The 18,631-nt window shown below is 34.7% G+C and overlaps 1 protein-coding gene across 1 annotated transcript; it reads right to left on the bottom strand.

Annotated features, from left to right (window-relative positions):
• Positions 1-1,697: 1,697 nt before the first annotated feature.
• LOC128245757 (heat shock 70 kDa protein 12B-like) lies at positions 1,698-16,084 on the bottom strand. Its single transcript, XM_052963986.1, has 5 exons — positions 16,053-16,084; positions 4,491-4,935; positions 3,744-3,962; positions 3,136-3,271; positions 1,698-2,906 (listed from the first exon to the last, which is right to left on the bottom strand). The coding sequence occupies exons 1-5, from the start codon at positions 16,082-16,084 to the stop codon at positions 1,852-1,854; spliced, it is 1,887 nt and encodes a 628-aa protein (XP_052819946.1). The 3' UTR covers positions 1,698-1,851.
• Between the last annotated feature and the right edge of the window lie 2,547 nt (positions 16,085-18,631).

Here is an 18,631-nt window from a genome sequence, read left to right as displayed (position 1 = left end):
GCTGCTCATATGGAATATCGGTGCTGTTTTCAAACTACAGTCGATATTAGATCACATCCGGGGTCAGTTGTAATACACTGATGTCCCATACGTGAATTTCATGATCCTGAATGAGACAATGGCGGGGCTGTGTCTTTCAACACAGCAAGACCCGCGTCTGAAGGGACGATTAGTCTTACGTCGGCTATTTCATTCCTTACTCTTTCCTGAACGTACGCACTTTCACCGAAACTACCCAAAAGAATAATGGTTTGCACGAGTTTCAACTTTGGTTCAGCTAAAAGAGACTTTAGATGCTGCATCAGTAGATCGATTGTTCTTTTAAACCATATTTCCACAACCTTTGCCTTTTGTGGTGATGACTTTCTCTAGAAGGACCTAATTCGTTCCTTTAAAGACTTGGGTGAATATTTCCGCAAGATCCCTCAGCGAGGCAGAAAAGCTAATTAATTATCTGCTTTGTTTTTTCAGTGTCCACTGACCGTTTCTTACGGACTATTGCATGTAAAGGACGTTCATTACGGCCAAAGTAGACGGTTGTTTACGGACAATCTTAAATAAAGAACATCTATTAAAGGGAAATCTGACTTTTCGTACGGCTAATATTATGTAATGCATGTGTTCCACGGCCAACATTATTTATATGGCGTTTATCTTGGCCATAAAAGATGTTTATTACTGAAATTATTTACCGTAGAATATGTTTTCCTTCTTCATATATCCAATACGTTTTGTCAATGTGTCCTTGGGTGGTGGGAGCACATGGTTTATTTGAAAAATGAAAACCAGTGGCAAAAATGAAGTAAACAAAAGACGAATTGTAAATTCGCGTTGTGTAAAAATGTTACACTAATTGATGGTAAATACCATGATTTTGATTCCGAAGAGGCTAAAATTTGCTGTAATTGATGAATGTACAAGAACTAGTTTGGTAAACCCAATTTTTCGCTAACCTTTCCATGGCATAGACCAAACAAATGATATATTCAGGGCGCATGCGTTCTGTTGAAATGTGACGTTGTGTGTCAAGAATTGAATATTATTTTAAGGGTTACATTGATGTATGAACTGGCGGGAAAAGGCGCATAATTTGTACAAACACAGTATGTTAATAGTACTCGTATAGTTGTTAACTCTGATATTGATCTGTTCAAACACTTAAACTGTCACTTTAAAATTAAAGTATTTTATAAATCATTCTAGAGTCATGTATATTAACTTTCAGTTTAAAGTTTATGATAACATTTCTGTTAATTTCTGATCCTGTATGGAAAGGTGAATGTAGAAATCCTAGTGCGTCTGAAAACAGTTCTGATAAATGTCCTAACCTTTTGTTTGCTGTCAGACAAATAGTTTTTTAATGCAACTCATAATTATCATTATTATTATTATTATTATTATTAGTTGCAGTAGTAGTAATAGTAGTAGTAGTAGTAGTAGAAGTAGTAGTAGTAGTAGTATTAGTAGTAGTAGTAGTAGTAGTAGTAGTAGTAGTAGTAGTAGTAGTAGTAGTAGTAGTAGTAGTAGTAGTAGTAGTAGTAGTAGTAGTAGTAGTAGTAGTAGTAGTAGTAGTAGTAGTAGTAGTAGTAGTAGAAGTAGTAGTATTAGTAGTAGTAGTAGTAGTAGTAGTAGAAGTAGTAGTAGTAGTAGTATTAGTAGTAGTAGTAGTAGTAGTAGTAGTAGTAGTAGTAGTAGTAGTAGTAGTAGTAGTAGTAGTAGTAGTAGTAGTAGTAGTAAGTAATATGTGCACACACAGACTTGAAAGATATTCAAATAGATTGCAAAATATATAAACTCACTATAAAGTTTGTGAGAAGGTTATACAAGTCATGTCAAATACATTAAAACGTTTCACTTAAAGCAATCAAAGATCATGTATGCTTCTTTTCCAGATGTCGTGTTCTTCTGTTTGACGAAAAGTTCTGTATCGCCGAACATAAACGTTGTTTCTATTTTCTGCAGCCGATATGGAATATCGGCGCTATTTTCAAGTTGAATAGTCCCTAACAGTTCACAAGCGGGGTCTATTGTGTACTCGGGGTTCTCCTTTGTCGTTCTGTACACAGATGTGAGAACAAATGCTTTGAAAGGAAAAATCATTTTAGTCACCTGTTGATCCACACGCACCTCCTCGTTCACCCGCACGTACACATCGAAACATTCAGGCATCCACCACTCTCCATCTATCCAAACCTTCTTCTCATCTGGGTACTTCTTGTCATCAAACCGCTGATTAATTTTTGTCCCATACGTGTGTTTCATGATCCTTGAAGAGACAATGGCGGGGTTATGTCCAAACCTCACGGCACCTTTCAACACGACGAGGCCCGCGTCTGGAGGGACGATCAGTCTCACGCCGGCTAATTCATTCCTGATTCTCCCCTGAGCGTACTGGCTTTCACCGAAACCGCCCACTAGAATAACGGATCGCACGCTTTCCATCTTTGGTTCAGCTAAAAGAGACTGCAGATGTTGTATCAGCAGATCGATTGGTCTTTTAAACCATGATTGGACAACTGTTGTATCAATCTTCAGCTTGTCTTTGCCTCTCGTGGTGATGGAATTTCCCCGCACGTTTAAGGACGTAATTCGTTCCTCTAAAGATTTGGAATAATACTTTTCCACAAGATCTCTCAAAGAGGCAGAAATACGTAAAAAAAATTGCTTTGTTTTGACAGTATCAAATGACCGTTTTTTATATTCGAATTCCCTAGTGATGTCGAAATAATCATTCATATCAGTCTTTCGGAGGTCAGTGAGAGCGTTTTCTCCAAAAAGTTTATTTATCATTTCCATGTATTTTTTATCCACATAAATGCCTCCCCATGGACCTCCACTGGCTTTGTGGATCTCTTTCAGGGTTCCATCTGGTTTTCTCTCATGAACAGATATATCTGCGGTGCCTCCTGAATTTTAAAACAGTTATATGTTGTTTTCTTTATGTTTCCTAGGTATACGTTACCTGCCGAAACTAAATCAAAAGGCAATTTTTACTCAATTGTAATTGAACAAATAGGTAAATAGAAACAATAACCCAGCACGAGTGAAAGTAACAGATAAAACACCAACACACTGTTTTAACATGTGGTTTTTCGAAGAAAACTTAATGATATGATATATGATATGTGCCCTAACCTCCAAGATCGACGACCATGTACTTTGATCCTTGAATCGTAACAGCACCCTTAACGTCCATACCTAGCGTCTCGCACCAGATCGAGGCACACTCTGGCTCCAAGGCCAGTTTTAGGCGGTTTGGGTATATCCCAGCCTTGAGAAAAGAAAAACGCTCATATCAGCATACCAAGATACATTAAGACTTTTTACGAATACCATAAAATGTCTCAATCCCTTTTCAGAAAAAAAAGAAACTCAAATTCCATGTAAGTACTTCGATACAAGAGATCCCAACCACTTTGCCATAGCGAGTTCTGACTGTTCCTGAAAGGAAGCCCGCCTCAAAATCATAAAAACACCCAGTGAATTGAACGTTTGAACTAAGATCATATCGAACAGGTCTGTACTAATATAACCTATACGAAAAGGGTATTTTAAAGAATGAAATGTGTTCGGTATTATATGAGAAATATCAATAACCACTTCAGGCTAATGGATTTCTAATGACAGGCAGTGATAACATGGAAGTAATTTAACCTTGTCATTGTCGGGCATATTATAATTTTGCTATTTGACACTCAGTCGTTTGTAATTACTAGAACACACAATACAATAAAACGTCTTACTGCTACAGCTGCGTCCCTCATAAATCTTATGGCAGTTTCATCCCATATAGCAGGAACCGTCAACACGTACAGTATATCCGTTTCTTCGATTCCTATCATTTGTGTAGTTACCGCCTGTAGTAGATGTTCTCTCAGGTATTTGATCGACATGACAAACAACGGGAAAGCCGTCATTTGATTTCCACAAAAGTCCTCTACCGTAACGTCTTTCGTCAAGTGCTTAAGTTGAAAATAAATTTTATATTTGTATCAAACGTAATCAAACACAACAACACTTATTTTCTTTCAAGTTGATGATAGCTCTAGCTACGTTTCATATATATATATATATATATATATATATATATATATATATATATATATATATATATATATATATATATATATGATGTTGAAAACTCATAAACATGTTTTTATTTTACCCAAATCGAAAGCGGTAACCAAGATACATGTATTAATAAGGATGGTTTTAAATCATAGTGATCTGTGTTTGCAGTTGCGTAACCTTACGAGTGTATTACTTATTGAATGAAGGATATTCCTTTACTTTGTTCCTCAAAATAAAAGCATCGTTCTATTTGTGTTTGTTTTCTTGGCTAATTTGGCTAAGTTTTGCTACTTGGTTAATGTGTTTGATTACTTGGGTAATTTGTGTTTGGCCACTTGACTACCCTGTGTTTGGCTACTTGTTTATATTTGGCTACTAGATATATATTATATATAGGATACATTTTATTAGTTACTTACCTCATTACTATGCAGAACCATCTTAAACTTCCGAAATAGTCTCCAGCCGTGGTGCTTATCATCTTCAGCAAGGTTTGCGTACGTGTCTTCGGCCTCGAATCCAAACTTGTCAAACTCTCCTTTTGGGTTAAGAAGGACAGATGTAGGTGTTTTCAGTGAAACCAGCCTTGAAGCCACACCCCCTGCGTACCAGTTCTGGTTTGTCTGAATATTGTTAGGGTCATCTTTGAAAGAGAAAGCATAACCGCTGTACGTGGTTCCGAAGTCAAAAGCGGCAACCAGCATGGTCTTACTTTGAGCATTTCCTCCCATGGTTGGACACGCTACTCTAAAACAGGAAAGACAGTTCATGTTGACAGTTAGAGTGATTGTGTAGGCTCCGCCTCCCTTCTTTGTGGTAAAGGGTAGTTGCACGTTCTCTAGGATTTTAAATTTGTACTTTATCCTGGAAAAGGATTCGTTAGTGATTTACATTGTGTTTTTACGATAAATCTGAAATACTTTTGTATAAACTCTTAAACACTCTGCACTTGAAAAACGTAGAATTTGATGTCTTAAAAACGATCATTATTTCAAATTAATTGCTTTCACTTCATGTGAGTTTTTTGCTAGGGAGCTTGTATCTGATATACTTTTTACCATGTTTTTCAAAGTCTCCTCTAAAGGTTAAGGAATTGTTTGTATTCGAGATAAAAAAATGTAGATTAAAGTAGAAGTTTCACTCCCATTGACGGTTAGAAATATCTAACAAAGGAGGATTCATGAACCGGCGTACATCCGAGATTGTTTCCGTAATAATTAAAAAGAGTGAATGAAGACAGTGGAAATGTTTAGATAGAGACGCAAACGTTCTGTGTATCTTTCTCAGGTTGCGTCTTCATGTAGATGCTGCATTTATCGATTACTTATTTTTCTTTAAAAAATTAAACACAAATATACAAATACATTGTTAATTCAAAAAATCATTCCTTACATCCTTTTTTCGTTTTTTGTATGTTTTTTTTAAATGGCAGGTGATTAATTTTATATATTCATATTGTAAGTGAAATTGGTCAAGTGTGTCGGCTATGTTGACCGATTGTACAAGAGTAAATTAACGTGTATTTTAGGAATAAATTAGATTTTAAAGAATTTAAAAAAAAAACTTAACCACTTCCTTGTTTCGTAAGTATTAATCGAAGATTCGTAACCTTAATCTCGATATATTAATTAAATAACACTGATCGTTAGCTCGTTATTTTATACAAAGTTGTTAAACAACTATTTGTACATGTTTTGAAACAAATACTAAGAATGAAAACGCAAGTAAATGAATTACCCTTAAAAAATTCGAGACAAGAAAATATCAATATTTGCTTGGGTGTCTTTGTAATCCGTTATCTGTCAAAATTTGACACTATATTCTGTGAACATATCTTGTATTTCAATTAAATATAAATTGACAAAATTATTTAAGGGACTGTGTCACAGATTGGCACCAATTTTTTTTTTCTGTAACGAATCTCAGGATAATTATCAAATAGAATTTGTTAAGCTTTGATATCATAATTGTAAAAAAGTACCAAAATGTAAAACGAAATTGTGCCGGAGACCGGGTTAGAACCCGCGTCGCCAAAATTGATGTCCAGCGTCTTACTCACTGAGCTACAAAGGCTTTTTTTTAATCGGGTGACATAATTAAGCTATACACCTACCTCGGTAATATCACGTGATAACACCGACTAGCCAATCACGCATAAGGAATGAATTCTACCTGGTAGACATACCCAGTAATCTTTTTTAATGGCAAAAATACGAAATAACTGCTAAACTTAAATAAATTGTACTATGTGGTACTTCAGTTAGTAAGTTTCAATGCATTGTACACATCGATGCCAAGTTTATTTCAGCTTTCGACAATTTTCTTCTTTTTTTTCGCTATTTTATCATACGTGAGACAGCCGCTTTAATGTGTTTAGGGAAGTACGTTTTTGGCAAATTAATACGACTGTATATACCATTGTTGCGAAAATAAACAATGAAATAAAAGTATCGTTGTGTTGTCTATATAACACTTTTGAACCGCTTAGTACACCATAGTCGAGCAGCCCAAACCGAAGTTTGCCATGTGTCCTGGTCGTCTCAGAAGGAGAACGCATAGTCGTTGTATGCTAGAGTTTTTTGCCCCTACAGTATTTGATGAAGTTAATCTTTAGCATCAATTTTTAAAACCCTATATAGCAATGTTCTAAAATAACGTCTGCAGGTTGACCCTTAATCTGTAAAATATTGCTGTTAATATTTTTTATACGATCAACATAAATAGTGAAATTGAGTACAAAAGGTGCTTTTTAATACTGCACCACAGTTGCGTCACCTAAATAGAGTAGAATATCACAACAGTTAATCATACATACGAGTGTGTTATCCGATAGTGGTTATCTTAATTGTATTGGACGTTATTGTTGCGCGTAATTTTATATCATGCATGTGTTGCATACATGTTTAATATTCGGAGGTCTAATTTTCTTGTTTTCAGCTCAAGACGTCCTATAACATTGGTAATTTGGAATTTATAGCTCAATACAAATGCGGAGAATCGAAGTTTATAGCTAGTTTTACAATGATTTTTGTTCAGAGAGTTGCACCACGGACTTCCCGAAAGAGTGTCGTATATCCCGTTAATGTAACATATAGGTAGTTTGGCCAAAGGGATGATGTAAATGGCATAGAACCGACAGAAAGTTCGTGATTACGTATATTTAGTGCAATATCTGTTCATTTCGACCCTATATGCAAAATTGAAGAAATAAACATTTTTATTGTTGAACAAATTCTATATATGTTATGGGAAGCACGCAAGTGTGAAGAAAAACGGCGGAAAATTAAAATGATCTTTATCAGTATTCCAACATCTTCAAAACATACGGCCTGACTTGTGTGTTATCATTTATGCCAAGAATTAGGAATATGTACCACAACCCCATGGCTTCGAAAGTTGCAATAACACCACATGGGCTTCCGGAATAATTCGTAACGATGTGAAGCTGTCCTGCCATCTAGCTAACGATCACTGCAGTTCCTCTTCTTGTTTCAAGTGTTTTACAGCCATGCTTATTTGAAAAACTACAGAAACAAGCTCAGTAGAAAAAAGGTTAACAAATTTATATTCATTTGTATCTAGTCTAGTGTAATAGAACTCGAATTTACGTCATTTGCCAAATCTTTAAGTCAATAAATGCAGTCTTTACAAATGTGTAATTGGATAATAATTCGTTATCATTTGTTGCAATTCAATACAAAAATATATGAAACGATTTACAGAAAATTGATATATCTCGCCAAAGTCTCGCTTTGTGACTTTTCTTAGATATAGTTCCTTATCGGATTCTGAAATAGGTGTATTTTTAATTTAAATGCACTTTCACGTTTAACTGATTTGAATTTAATGCCAAAACAAAAAATAAACATATGATATGTGTATCGATAAAAAGAATCAATAACATGTTGTCCTTTATAAATGTGTTTTTAATCAAAACCATATTGCCCCCAATTTAAAGCTGTACACTGCTCATGTGTTTTTGTTTAGATAAAAGCATATCATTTATACTTAATAATGCATTAATTGTTTTTGCACCAACCTATCATGTGCGCCTTTAAAGACTTTTCAAAACAGGGAATAATCAATTTTACAAATATTGCAGGTATAGGGAACTAACATGTTTTCATTTCCATAGCTGTTATAGGCGCATACTATTTGTTTTTCTTTTTGGAACTGCTAAAGTTTAACAGTCCGTTTATTCGATCATAAAAGCAACAATGTCACAGGTAATAAAGACATTCATAGACAAAGATTAAAAAATATATATACTCAAAGTATCTATTGAATTCACTTAAGGTTTTTTCTAAAGTCATTCAGAAATAAGTAATTGACATTTTTTTGTTCGTAGGTATGTTTCTAAAGCAATCAGATCGTAATATAAATAAGTCAATATATTTATGGTTTTCATTCTCCGGTCGCATATAAAGTATGTTTTATAAATACAGTAACATATTTGACTTAAAACAATATAAACACAGTTGTATTCCTTTTGGTGTATCTTATATCCTATATACACAATATATTTGATGTCATTAAACATTTTCTTTATACAGCATACTATATTTTAACTTGAGTATATGTTAACATGTACGAAAAAAGACATACATAACTGATTGCTTTAGGTATATTGGACACTTCTCATTTACCTTCTGACTTTTAACGAAACCTGTCGACAGACATGAGAACTTTGTTCAAAAGTATGTCCAAGCGACCTCCTGAACATAAACATAAATATTTGAATGTAATAGAATATTTCCGTTGTGAAGTGGATACGGTCTCCCCTGCAGACCGAGAGCAGCCCGGCTCGATTCCTGTTGTAGGCGTAACATTTTTATTTAATTTTGTATTTTTATTTCTTATAAATATTGTTTAATAAAAATTATTTCATAATATCGAAACTTGCCTTAGAGAAGAAATGTTTTGTTTACCTTAATAGAGGTCAATCTATTTCAAAATCAAACAATCGGAAATTAAAATATTAAAAATAACTGTGTTAAGAAATGACAATGTTTTCGAAATACTTTCTACATTTAAGCATATATGTGTAGGCCGTTTTTCTGATGCGTACTGGTTTAATGGCCTTATGCAAAATGTTATCCGAGTTTGTAATTGGCTACTGTATCAAGTAATTGTTTTCATGATAACGTCACCGACGTCTTAATTATCCGCCAATATGCGGGTTTCGTGTTTTGGGTAGTTTTAAAAAGCTCGCATATGAAAATGATATTGTAGTGGTGTATGATTTGAATTGTAATTGGCTATTGCATCCAATAATTTGTTTTCCTGATAACGTCGTTGACGTCATAATTATAAGGTTGTCCGTACTTCGATGTCATTTCAGATCCAAATCTGCCCATATGTGTGGTCCTTATTCTGGCAGTTGAATAAAGCTTTCTTATCGAAATGATACTGTAGTGCGATATTGGTTTAATCGTAATGCATTGATTTCTCAAAGTTTAAATCAAACAACTAATGTACGACCAAATGCGTATGATGGTATATATAGTCGGCATTAAGATTCGATATATCTTCTATGTATTATCGCATAATTGTTTATTGTAGAATTCCTTTTCCTTCTTTACAATAATAGCACAGTCCCAATAAGATTGACAATACGGATCTAACATCGCATTATTTGCTGGTTGAATAGTGTCATTTAAATCTTCTAGACTAAGTCATCTACATGAGTTAACTATTTAATTTAAGACAATCGGGTGTCGGCTTACTGAAATATCTTGGTTAAAACAGACTTATATGTTTTGTGTTACTGAAATAATAATATTAAATTTCATAACGTCTTGTTTGCTTGTCTGACTGGTACTAGTGTCATTTGCAGAAACATATGTTATTATTTGAAGGCTCATAATCGGCGGTTTTACAGAAACTACAAATACTCAAAACTATCGACAATTTGGACTGTGATCCACAAGCATACACGTGAAGAATATAAATAATTCTAAAAGTAAAGAACATGCATAAATAAAAAGAAATATATAATTGTTGATATATATTTGTTGATTTGTAGATTCAATACCGGGGCCTCGAAACCATAATTACAAACACTATCACCAGACAAAACCGCAAATGATCATTTCATTGTCACTTTCTTTCTAGTTGGGTTTTATCAGGGGGGAGAATCGAGCTTAACCTTAGCATTCAAACAAGATGGCGGCGCCCATGTAAAAGGTGAGCTTTTCGGCGATTTAAAATGGTGGAAGCCAGTTTAGACACTGGCATATTGTGAAAAATCTGCTAGAGAAAATTCCACACCCATTGGTACTTGGATCTCCATGAAACATGCTGTAGTTTTGTCAAACATTCGGACATCGGCATCGACTCGAGAGGAATACGAACTAAAAGGCACGGCTAAGGTTAGGATCCTTCGATAATATTGGCCTGTTTTGACGATTAGCAACACTATTCATGATTGTTGTGTCAAGTTGGTGAAATATAAATGTGTATTGAACATCTAACCTTTAAGATATCCTAATACGAACTGTCGTCACAAATAAGCTTTATGATGTGAACACTCCTACCTCTGAGATATCCTAATACGGAAGGTCTCCACCACAAGCTTTGTGATTTGTACACTTTTACCTCAACATCTAGGAGTAATATTCTTTCTGTTTCGTGAAAATGTCACATGTATTGTTAAGCTATTGGCTTTATTATGAATTCATAAACTGAGTGTATGCATCTGTTCAGATATTGCTAACACTAACCAGTATCAAAAATAATACATCAACCACTAAATAATAGATAAATGTTTACATTGTTAATATTTTGTGCCTATGATTTAGGTCAGTGTACACAATCACCGTCAAATGATCACTTGAGTGGATAAGATTAGTAATCACTTTAGTTGGGTAGGATAAGATACCCACAATTGATAATTTGAGTGGGTTAAGGTATGTGACCCTCAAGTGATCACCTTAGTGTGGTTGGATGAGAGTCTCTCAATTGACCACTTAAATGGGGTTATGTGAGAGACACTTCAATTGATCACTTTACTTGGGTAAGGTAAGATGCCCTCAATAAATAACTTTAGTTGGGTAAGTTGAGAGACCCTGAGATAATCACATTAGTGTGGTAAGGTAAGAGATCCTCAATAAAACACTTCAGTGGGGTAAGGTAAGATACCCTCAATTGATCACTTCAGTAGAGTAAGATGATAGACCCTCAATTCTTCAATTCAGTTAAGTAAGGTAAGAGACCCTCAATTGATAACTTCAGTGTGGTAATGTAAGAGATCCTCAATTGGTCATTTCAGTGTGGTAATGTAAGAGATCCTCAATTGGTCACTTCAGTGGGGTAAGGTAAGAGACCCTCAATTGATAACTTCAGTGTGGTAATGTAAGAGATCCTCAATTGGTCACTTCAGTGGGGTAAGGTAAGAGACCCCCAATTGATCACTTTAGTGTTGTAAGTGGGGTAAGGTATGATATCTAACCTCCTAAATGAATGACGCTATCCGATTGACCTAGAGCGGTCAAGTCCACGACGTGTATAATCCATACACCCCATGAAATTTACAGTAGGTTTCATACCACCCCTTTAAAAAAAATTACTCCGCCAAAGACTTAACAAAATGGCGGCCAAAAATGTGTAACTTCTCTCTCGGCTTATCGTTTCACTGTAGGGAAGCTAACTCATGCACGTTCTTGAATATCGAATTTATTTAAGAAATCTGTTGAGTGTAACCGACTGTTAACATGAGTCACGTTTAAAATGTAGAAAGAAGATCTGCTAAACAATAGTGCAACTAAAGCTGAGGTTGAAAAGGTAGAAAGTTACGTTCGTGTAAACAGATTTGAGCATGATAAATCACCAAAAAAAATACCAAATATACCAAAAGAGAAAATGTGAGGATTCACAATTGGTCGACTGTAAGGGACAAACCACTAACTACTCAAGTTGTTGATCAGTTGAACCACCTTGCTCGTCTGGTGAAACAAGCAAGTTTGACCAATGGGAACGTTATTGATGAATCTTTCAACTCTTTTCAAGAGGTGGAAAACAGTGCTTGCCACCCCCTGAAGCAAAAAAATCCATCTAACAAAAAACTTCAGACCATTGTCCGTTTCATCTCAAGAGCTGCCACAATGAGTGTGTTCAAGTTAAAGAAATATCTCAAAAAATGCAGAGGGCTTTAGTAATGTCTTTATTACCGATGATCTTACACCATTGAGACTGAAGTTACGTGAGCTGGTCAAATCAAATCCGGACACATCAAAAGGATGGCAACGTTCAATGTACATACAAGGATAAGCATGTCGTTATCACTTCCCCTGATGATCTTTTTCAAATCGGAATGGATGTCGATCTTAATCAACTTGGGTTGCAGGACCTGATCTAGGGATACTCGGAGATTGATGACGCCAGTGAATCCGGCACAGTTTCTAGTCATGACATTCCTTGTCAAAATACGCACCTTATTTTAACCATGTGTATTGTTCACTTTCATAATTCTTGTACTTTTAAACTTTCCTTTGTCAATGTATGTGGCTTAATACCAAAGGTTTATGATCCTTTCTTCATTGATTTTGTAAATAAATTATGACATTTGCTGTCTAGCTGAAACGAAATTAGATATAAATGATACAGTTATTTTTGAGGGTTATACTTTTAAAGGCATATATAGAGAAAATTGTTTCCGTAAATCTGGTTGTGTTGGAGTACTTATTAAGAATAGTTTGTTCAACGATATATTTTTTTCTTGACAAATCAACTGAAAATGTTTAAATTAAGATATGATATAGCACTCTCACTAGCACCTTTTTTGCCAATTCGGTTATCAAGGAACATTCACTATTTTAAAATACAATTGTGGAACATGCAATCTTACAAACACAGGTAAGTGTCTAGAAACATTAAAACATCTGTCAACAAAAATGTTACATTTCCCTACACAATAGCACTACTCACTTGGTACGCAAATAAAGTCAATCAATGTATGGTATTTGTCATCGTACGAATATGGCGTGCCTTTACAAACCATTTATTTAAACGTTCAAAAACATTTTTAACAAGTTATCACCTGTATTTACCTTTTTCGAGATACACTTGGCATTAAATTCACATATATGCAGACTCCACTATTGGAGTATTGATACCATATATGATTCCTATACATTGAAATTGAGTGATTATAAAGAGATGACTATACCTGAAAAAGAACATGTATTGGCTAGGTGATATTTGAAATTGTATGTTAAGAGGCACTATTTAGTAATCATACTTTTTATGCCATAAAATGCTTACACCACCCTTTACAACTGTTCAACTGATATATATTTCGTACAAAGCATTATCACATAGTAGGAATTATCTGATGTCTGATTATCAAATAGGTGCATGTTCTGTGGCCTGAGCCAATGTTCAGAAATTCCAAATATATCAATGTTATGTTTAACAAGAGTGTCAACAAGGTAAGAAGCACTGTAAAAACTCCAGTAACATTCCAAGAAATGATATTTCAGTTCATTAAACACAGAAACACGTGTATCATTAATTTGTGAACAGTTAATTATACTACTAAACCTTATAATACTTCTTCAAAGCACTCTATCTAATTTCAGTGAATCATTATCATATCACGTCAGTGGTGGTGAAAGATTAGTGAACCTCAGGTCAAAATTTTAGTGAGTGACGATGAAGAACTCTCAAGTGATCGATTCAATTGGGTAGAGATGAGCGACAATCAAACGATCTCTTCATACAGATATGATGAGTGACCCTCAGTTAATCACTTCAGTGTGTCAAGATGTTTAACCATAAAGTAATCACTTCATATAGGGTACGAAGAGTGACCCTGAATTGAGCACTTCATTGGGGCTGAATGCATGACTATCAAGTGATATCTTCGGTTGGGTAAAATGAATGTCCATTAATCATCCAGGTCAGTGGGATACGATGTGTGGACCTAAAGTTTTCAGTCGGGTTATCGCCCTCAGGCGATCACTGTATTGGAGGAGTGATTCTCATTTGATCCCTTCTTAGGTGATCACTTCAATGGCGAAAGATAAGTGATCATCAATTGATGAGGGGTAAGAGGAGTAGCTCTCGATTGCTCATTTGACTGGGGTAAGCTTCATTACACTCAATTTATCACTTCAGTTGGGTAAGTTGAGTGACCCTTAGGTGAACACTTCAGTTCGTGAAGATGAGTGACCTTCCATTGCTCAATTGAGCGTGGTAGAATGAGTAACACTCAATTGATCACTACATTGAGGCTAGATGAGTTACCTTTAGCTAGCTGTTTTAAAGTGCCATTTGAAGCGAGAAATAATAAATTTGTATATTAAATATTGCCACAAGACAATGTTTCGATGATGTAACAGACGACTGTCTACACAAGGGAGGTAATTGTATGATGACAATAAAGGAGTTCCATACGAGTACTTGTTTTATCTTTGTCCGTGGACAAGATGAGAATTTCCGGCTTGGTCATTTTTCGATCTACTTGTCTGAGGAGGAGGAAAAGGATCTTATAGTGAACGATTTAGTTGGATAAGTTTAGAGACCCTACTTTGATCACTTAAATAATGTAAGGATGACTGACCCTCAGTCAATTTAATTGGGTAAGATATGTGATACTTAAGTGAACACTTCAGCGTGGTAGAATGAGTGGCCTTCAAGTGCAATGGATAAGTGACGCACGATTCATCACTTCATAGGTTATCAGGAGTGGTCCCAGGTAATCGCTTCTGTGGCGTAAGATGAGTGAACCTTAGTTGAACGCCTTAGTGGTGTAAGATCCTGAAATGATATCTCCAGTTATGTAACATGTTTGATCCTCAAGTGATCATTTGAGTGGGTACAATGTGTGACTCTCGATTTATTACTAAAGCGGGTAAGGTGAGTTAATTCTTAGGGGCGAAAGTCTGTTATAACATGATTAAGTCAAGCTCACTATGTTTCTTCTACTATAATTCGTGAAATATTTCTTCTCATAGAATATTTACATCTTGGACTTTTTAAGTAATCAAAATAAACTTGTATTTATTCATTAAAATGAGTAAGAGTAATAACACATGCTAACCACAATAAGCCACATGAGTGACAATCAGTTGATCGATTGATTGAGATCAGATGAGTGACCCTTAACTGATCAATTGAGTGGGGTAAAATAAGTGACCATCATGTGATCTATTTAGTGGGGCAGGATGAGTGACCCTCAAAGGAAACCTCGTTTACTCACAACTGGAAATATTGTTGAGACAATAAAACAAATTAATCAATCAATCAATCAATCAATCAATCAATCAATCAATCAATTAATCAATCAATCAATCAATTTTGATTTTACAACAGAAAACTCAAATGTCCTTTTTAGTAGGTTTAAACAACCAGCTATATTATGTTTGTATGTATTTATTATAACTTAATGAGCCTTTAAACAAATCACATAGTTGTATAATCAAAAGCATTCAATTTAACGTACGCATAAGGTTCAGCAGAACAGACAGACATATTTTTATTCACGTAAGCTACATAGTTTCTTGTGACATATAAATACATCTCAACAAATCAAACTATAAGATATAAGGTAATAGCACATAGGATGATCTTATAAGGAATATATAAGTTTCACAATGTAAAGAGTATGTTCATTTTACTAATATAATTGGCAAATAGTGTTTAGTTTAAAACATAGTGAACAGTAACATGATGAGAATAGTGGCATACATCTTAGATACAATATCTCTGAATTACGCTTAGCATTTCGGTGTCTATATTTTCTGTAAAAATTAAAACAGTCATAGCCTGTAAGATTTAACTTACTAGTTTTACTTGTCCACGACTCCAAAAGAATGACTACATCATATTCCGTTATTAATGAAACAAAGTTTGTATCCTCCCGTTTACTAAGACTAAGTCCATAACAATTCCAAATCAAACCCTTAACAAGTCCACCCTCCCCGTTCTAGGCATCCCTCACCGGTCTCCCGTTGACGTACATGGTGTCATAAGACACCTACGCCTGTTTGCCTGCGTCCCTCTCTTCCCTCATCTTCCTAAAAACGCGTTTCCTATTGGCTACGATTTCCGGTGGAAATCGTTCCGAAACATAATAGTTTGTCCCTCTTATATAGTTTTTCTATGTTCACGAGTGACATAAAATACGATCGTACACTAAAATAAACAAATTTTCTGTTTTTTTTATGCTTATTTTTGGAGTTTAATTAGTATTTCTTTTTTTTCTTAATTACCCCTTCTTTGAAAAAGGGTGTTATTTACACCGCTACCAATTTTCTATTTCCGGTTTGTTGAGAAAAAGCTCATTGATATTCTTTTTTTATAGTTTATTATTCGCTCGTATTCAAGTGCAAGGATTTTATGAACAGTAATCAATGAAGTTTTATAAATGCACATTTGTTCCAAAAATAACGAGAAGACTTGTTTTAAAAAGGGCATGAATACATAACCAAATTACTACGCCGCCATTTATTGAATGGAAATTAAAAAGGTCGGATGTATTAGCAAAACAATTGCGGATAATCATTGAATACTCTAAACAGTTTTCTTAGTTTTAGGGTGCATTACATGATACATGGGTATTCAGTCATCTTTCTGTCAGAGACCAGTCTGTGTCGCTTTAAGACAGGTCGTTTTCTAAGTAAAGAGTGAAGGCCGACAAGAAAAAGTCCTGATACATTTTATAGAATAGTTAGTGAAACGCTTAAATCATATCATGGTTAAAGCCATCCTTATGTAAGTGCTAATATACGTTTACGCAATAATCATCGAGAAACTTTATTGTTCGAAAACACAAATGTCGTGATCGTCTATTTCACATTAACCGTGTTCTACGCCGCCTGCAGCAGCATCTCCGTTTCTTCGAACATGAACCAATTCTCAAAGATTTGCTCTTCTAACAAAATGTCGGTGCTGATGTCAGGCTCTATATTCCCTAATTGCTCACCTCCGGGGTCAGGTTTGTACTCAGTGTTCTTCTTTGTTGTCAAGTAGACGTGTGTGGTGGATATTTTACAGCGAGGAATATGGGAAGTTACTTCCATTCACTGAGTTAATGCAACTGCATCTTTAAACTATATATTCATGTCAATGTGGAAAGACTGGCCAGCACTAAGGTGAACAACTTTTAAAAGTGCACGTACCATTTTGGCCTGCGTATGACTAACATTGACTCCAAAAACGTTTGCTTCTGTAAAGGTTTTTTTTTCTCCGCGCGAAGTGAGTGAGAGTGAAAGCTTAAACTACACAATGGAAATACTTTTAATATTTTTTACTCTTTGAAATATGCAAAAATTATCAAAAAATATAAAAAATATTACTTCCTAGGATTTCTATATGAACAGATTGTCATGCCTTTTTACGATTTCCCGATTGCACTTTTATTTTAGGAAATACATGAAAAAGCTTAGCTTTCTTGTTTAGATTTTACTAATACTTATTTAGTATTATCTCCCTATGAAATGAGTTTTATAAACCTAATCATTTTGCCACATTCTTAAACCCATATTTATAATCCAACGAATTGTTCCAAATCATCTCTCATTTTCATATCTTTTAAAAAAATCTAAACTTCACAATATTCTCCCTAAAACATAGTTCAGAAATTCGGATTCAAACTTAATGTAACGTTTTTATATTACGCATTTATAATCAAAATTTCATTTCTCTCAAGATTATACCATTTATAATTAAACTTCCATTCCTCTCAAGTACAACACATATATAATCAAGATTCGATTCCTCTCAGGATTAACAATCACAATTCGATTCCAGTCAAGAATAATAATCACTATTCGATTCCAGTCAAGATTAACAATCACTATTCGAGTCCACTCAAGATTAACAATCACTATTCGATTCAAGTCAAGATTAACAATCACAATTCGATTCCAGTCAAGATTAACAATCACTATTCGATTCCAGTCAAGATTAACAATCACTATTCGATTCCAGTCAAGATTAACAATCACAATTCGATTCCAGTCAAGATTAACAATCACTATTCGATTCAAGTCAAGATTAACAATCACAATTCGATTCCAGTCAAGATTAACAATCACAATTCGATTCCAGTCAAGATTAGCAAACACTATTCGATTCCAGTCAAGATTAACAATCACTATTCGATTCCAGTCAAGATTAACAATCACTATTCGATTCCAGTCAAGATTAACAATCACTATTCGATTCCAGTCAAGATTAACAGTCACTATTCGATTCCAGTCAAGATTAACAATCATAATTCGATTCCAGTCAAGATTAACAATCACTATTCGATTCCAGTCACGATTAACAATCACAATTCGATTCCAGTCAAGATTAACAATCACAATTCGATTCCAGTCAAGATTAACAATCATAATTCGATTCCAGTCAAGATTAACAATCACAATTCGATTCCAGTCAAGATTAACAATCACAATTCGATTCCAGTCAAGATTAACAATCACAATTCGATTCCAGTCAAGATTAATGCATTGATATCAATACTCCACTGACCTCAAGATCAACGCATTTTTATTTAAATATTCCATTTTTCTCAAGGGCAACACATAAAAGTGCCCGTCCTCTCAAGATAAGC

The sequence above is a fragment of the Mya arenaria genome, chromosome 9 (assembly GCF_026914265.1).
Source record: "Mya arenaria isolate MELC-2E11 chromosome 9, ASM2691426v1".
Classification (NCBI taxonomy): Eukaryota; Metazoa; Mollusca; class Bivalvia; order Myida; family Myidae; genus Mya; species Mya arenaria.
This window is presented reverse-complemented; position numbering and strand designations above follow the sequence as displayed.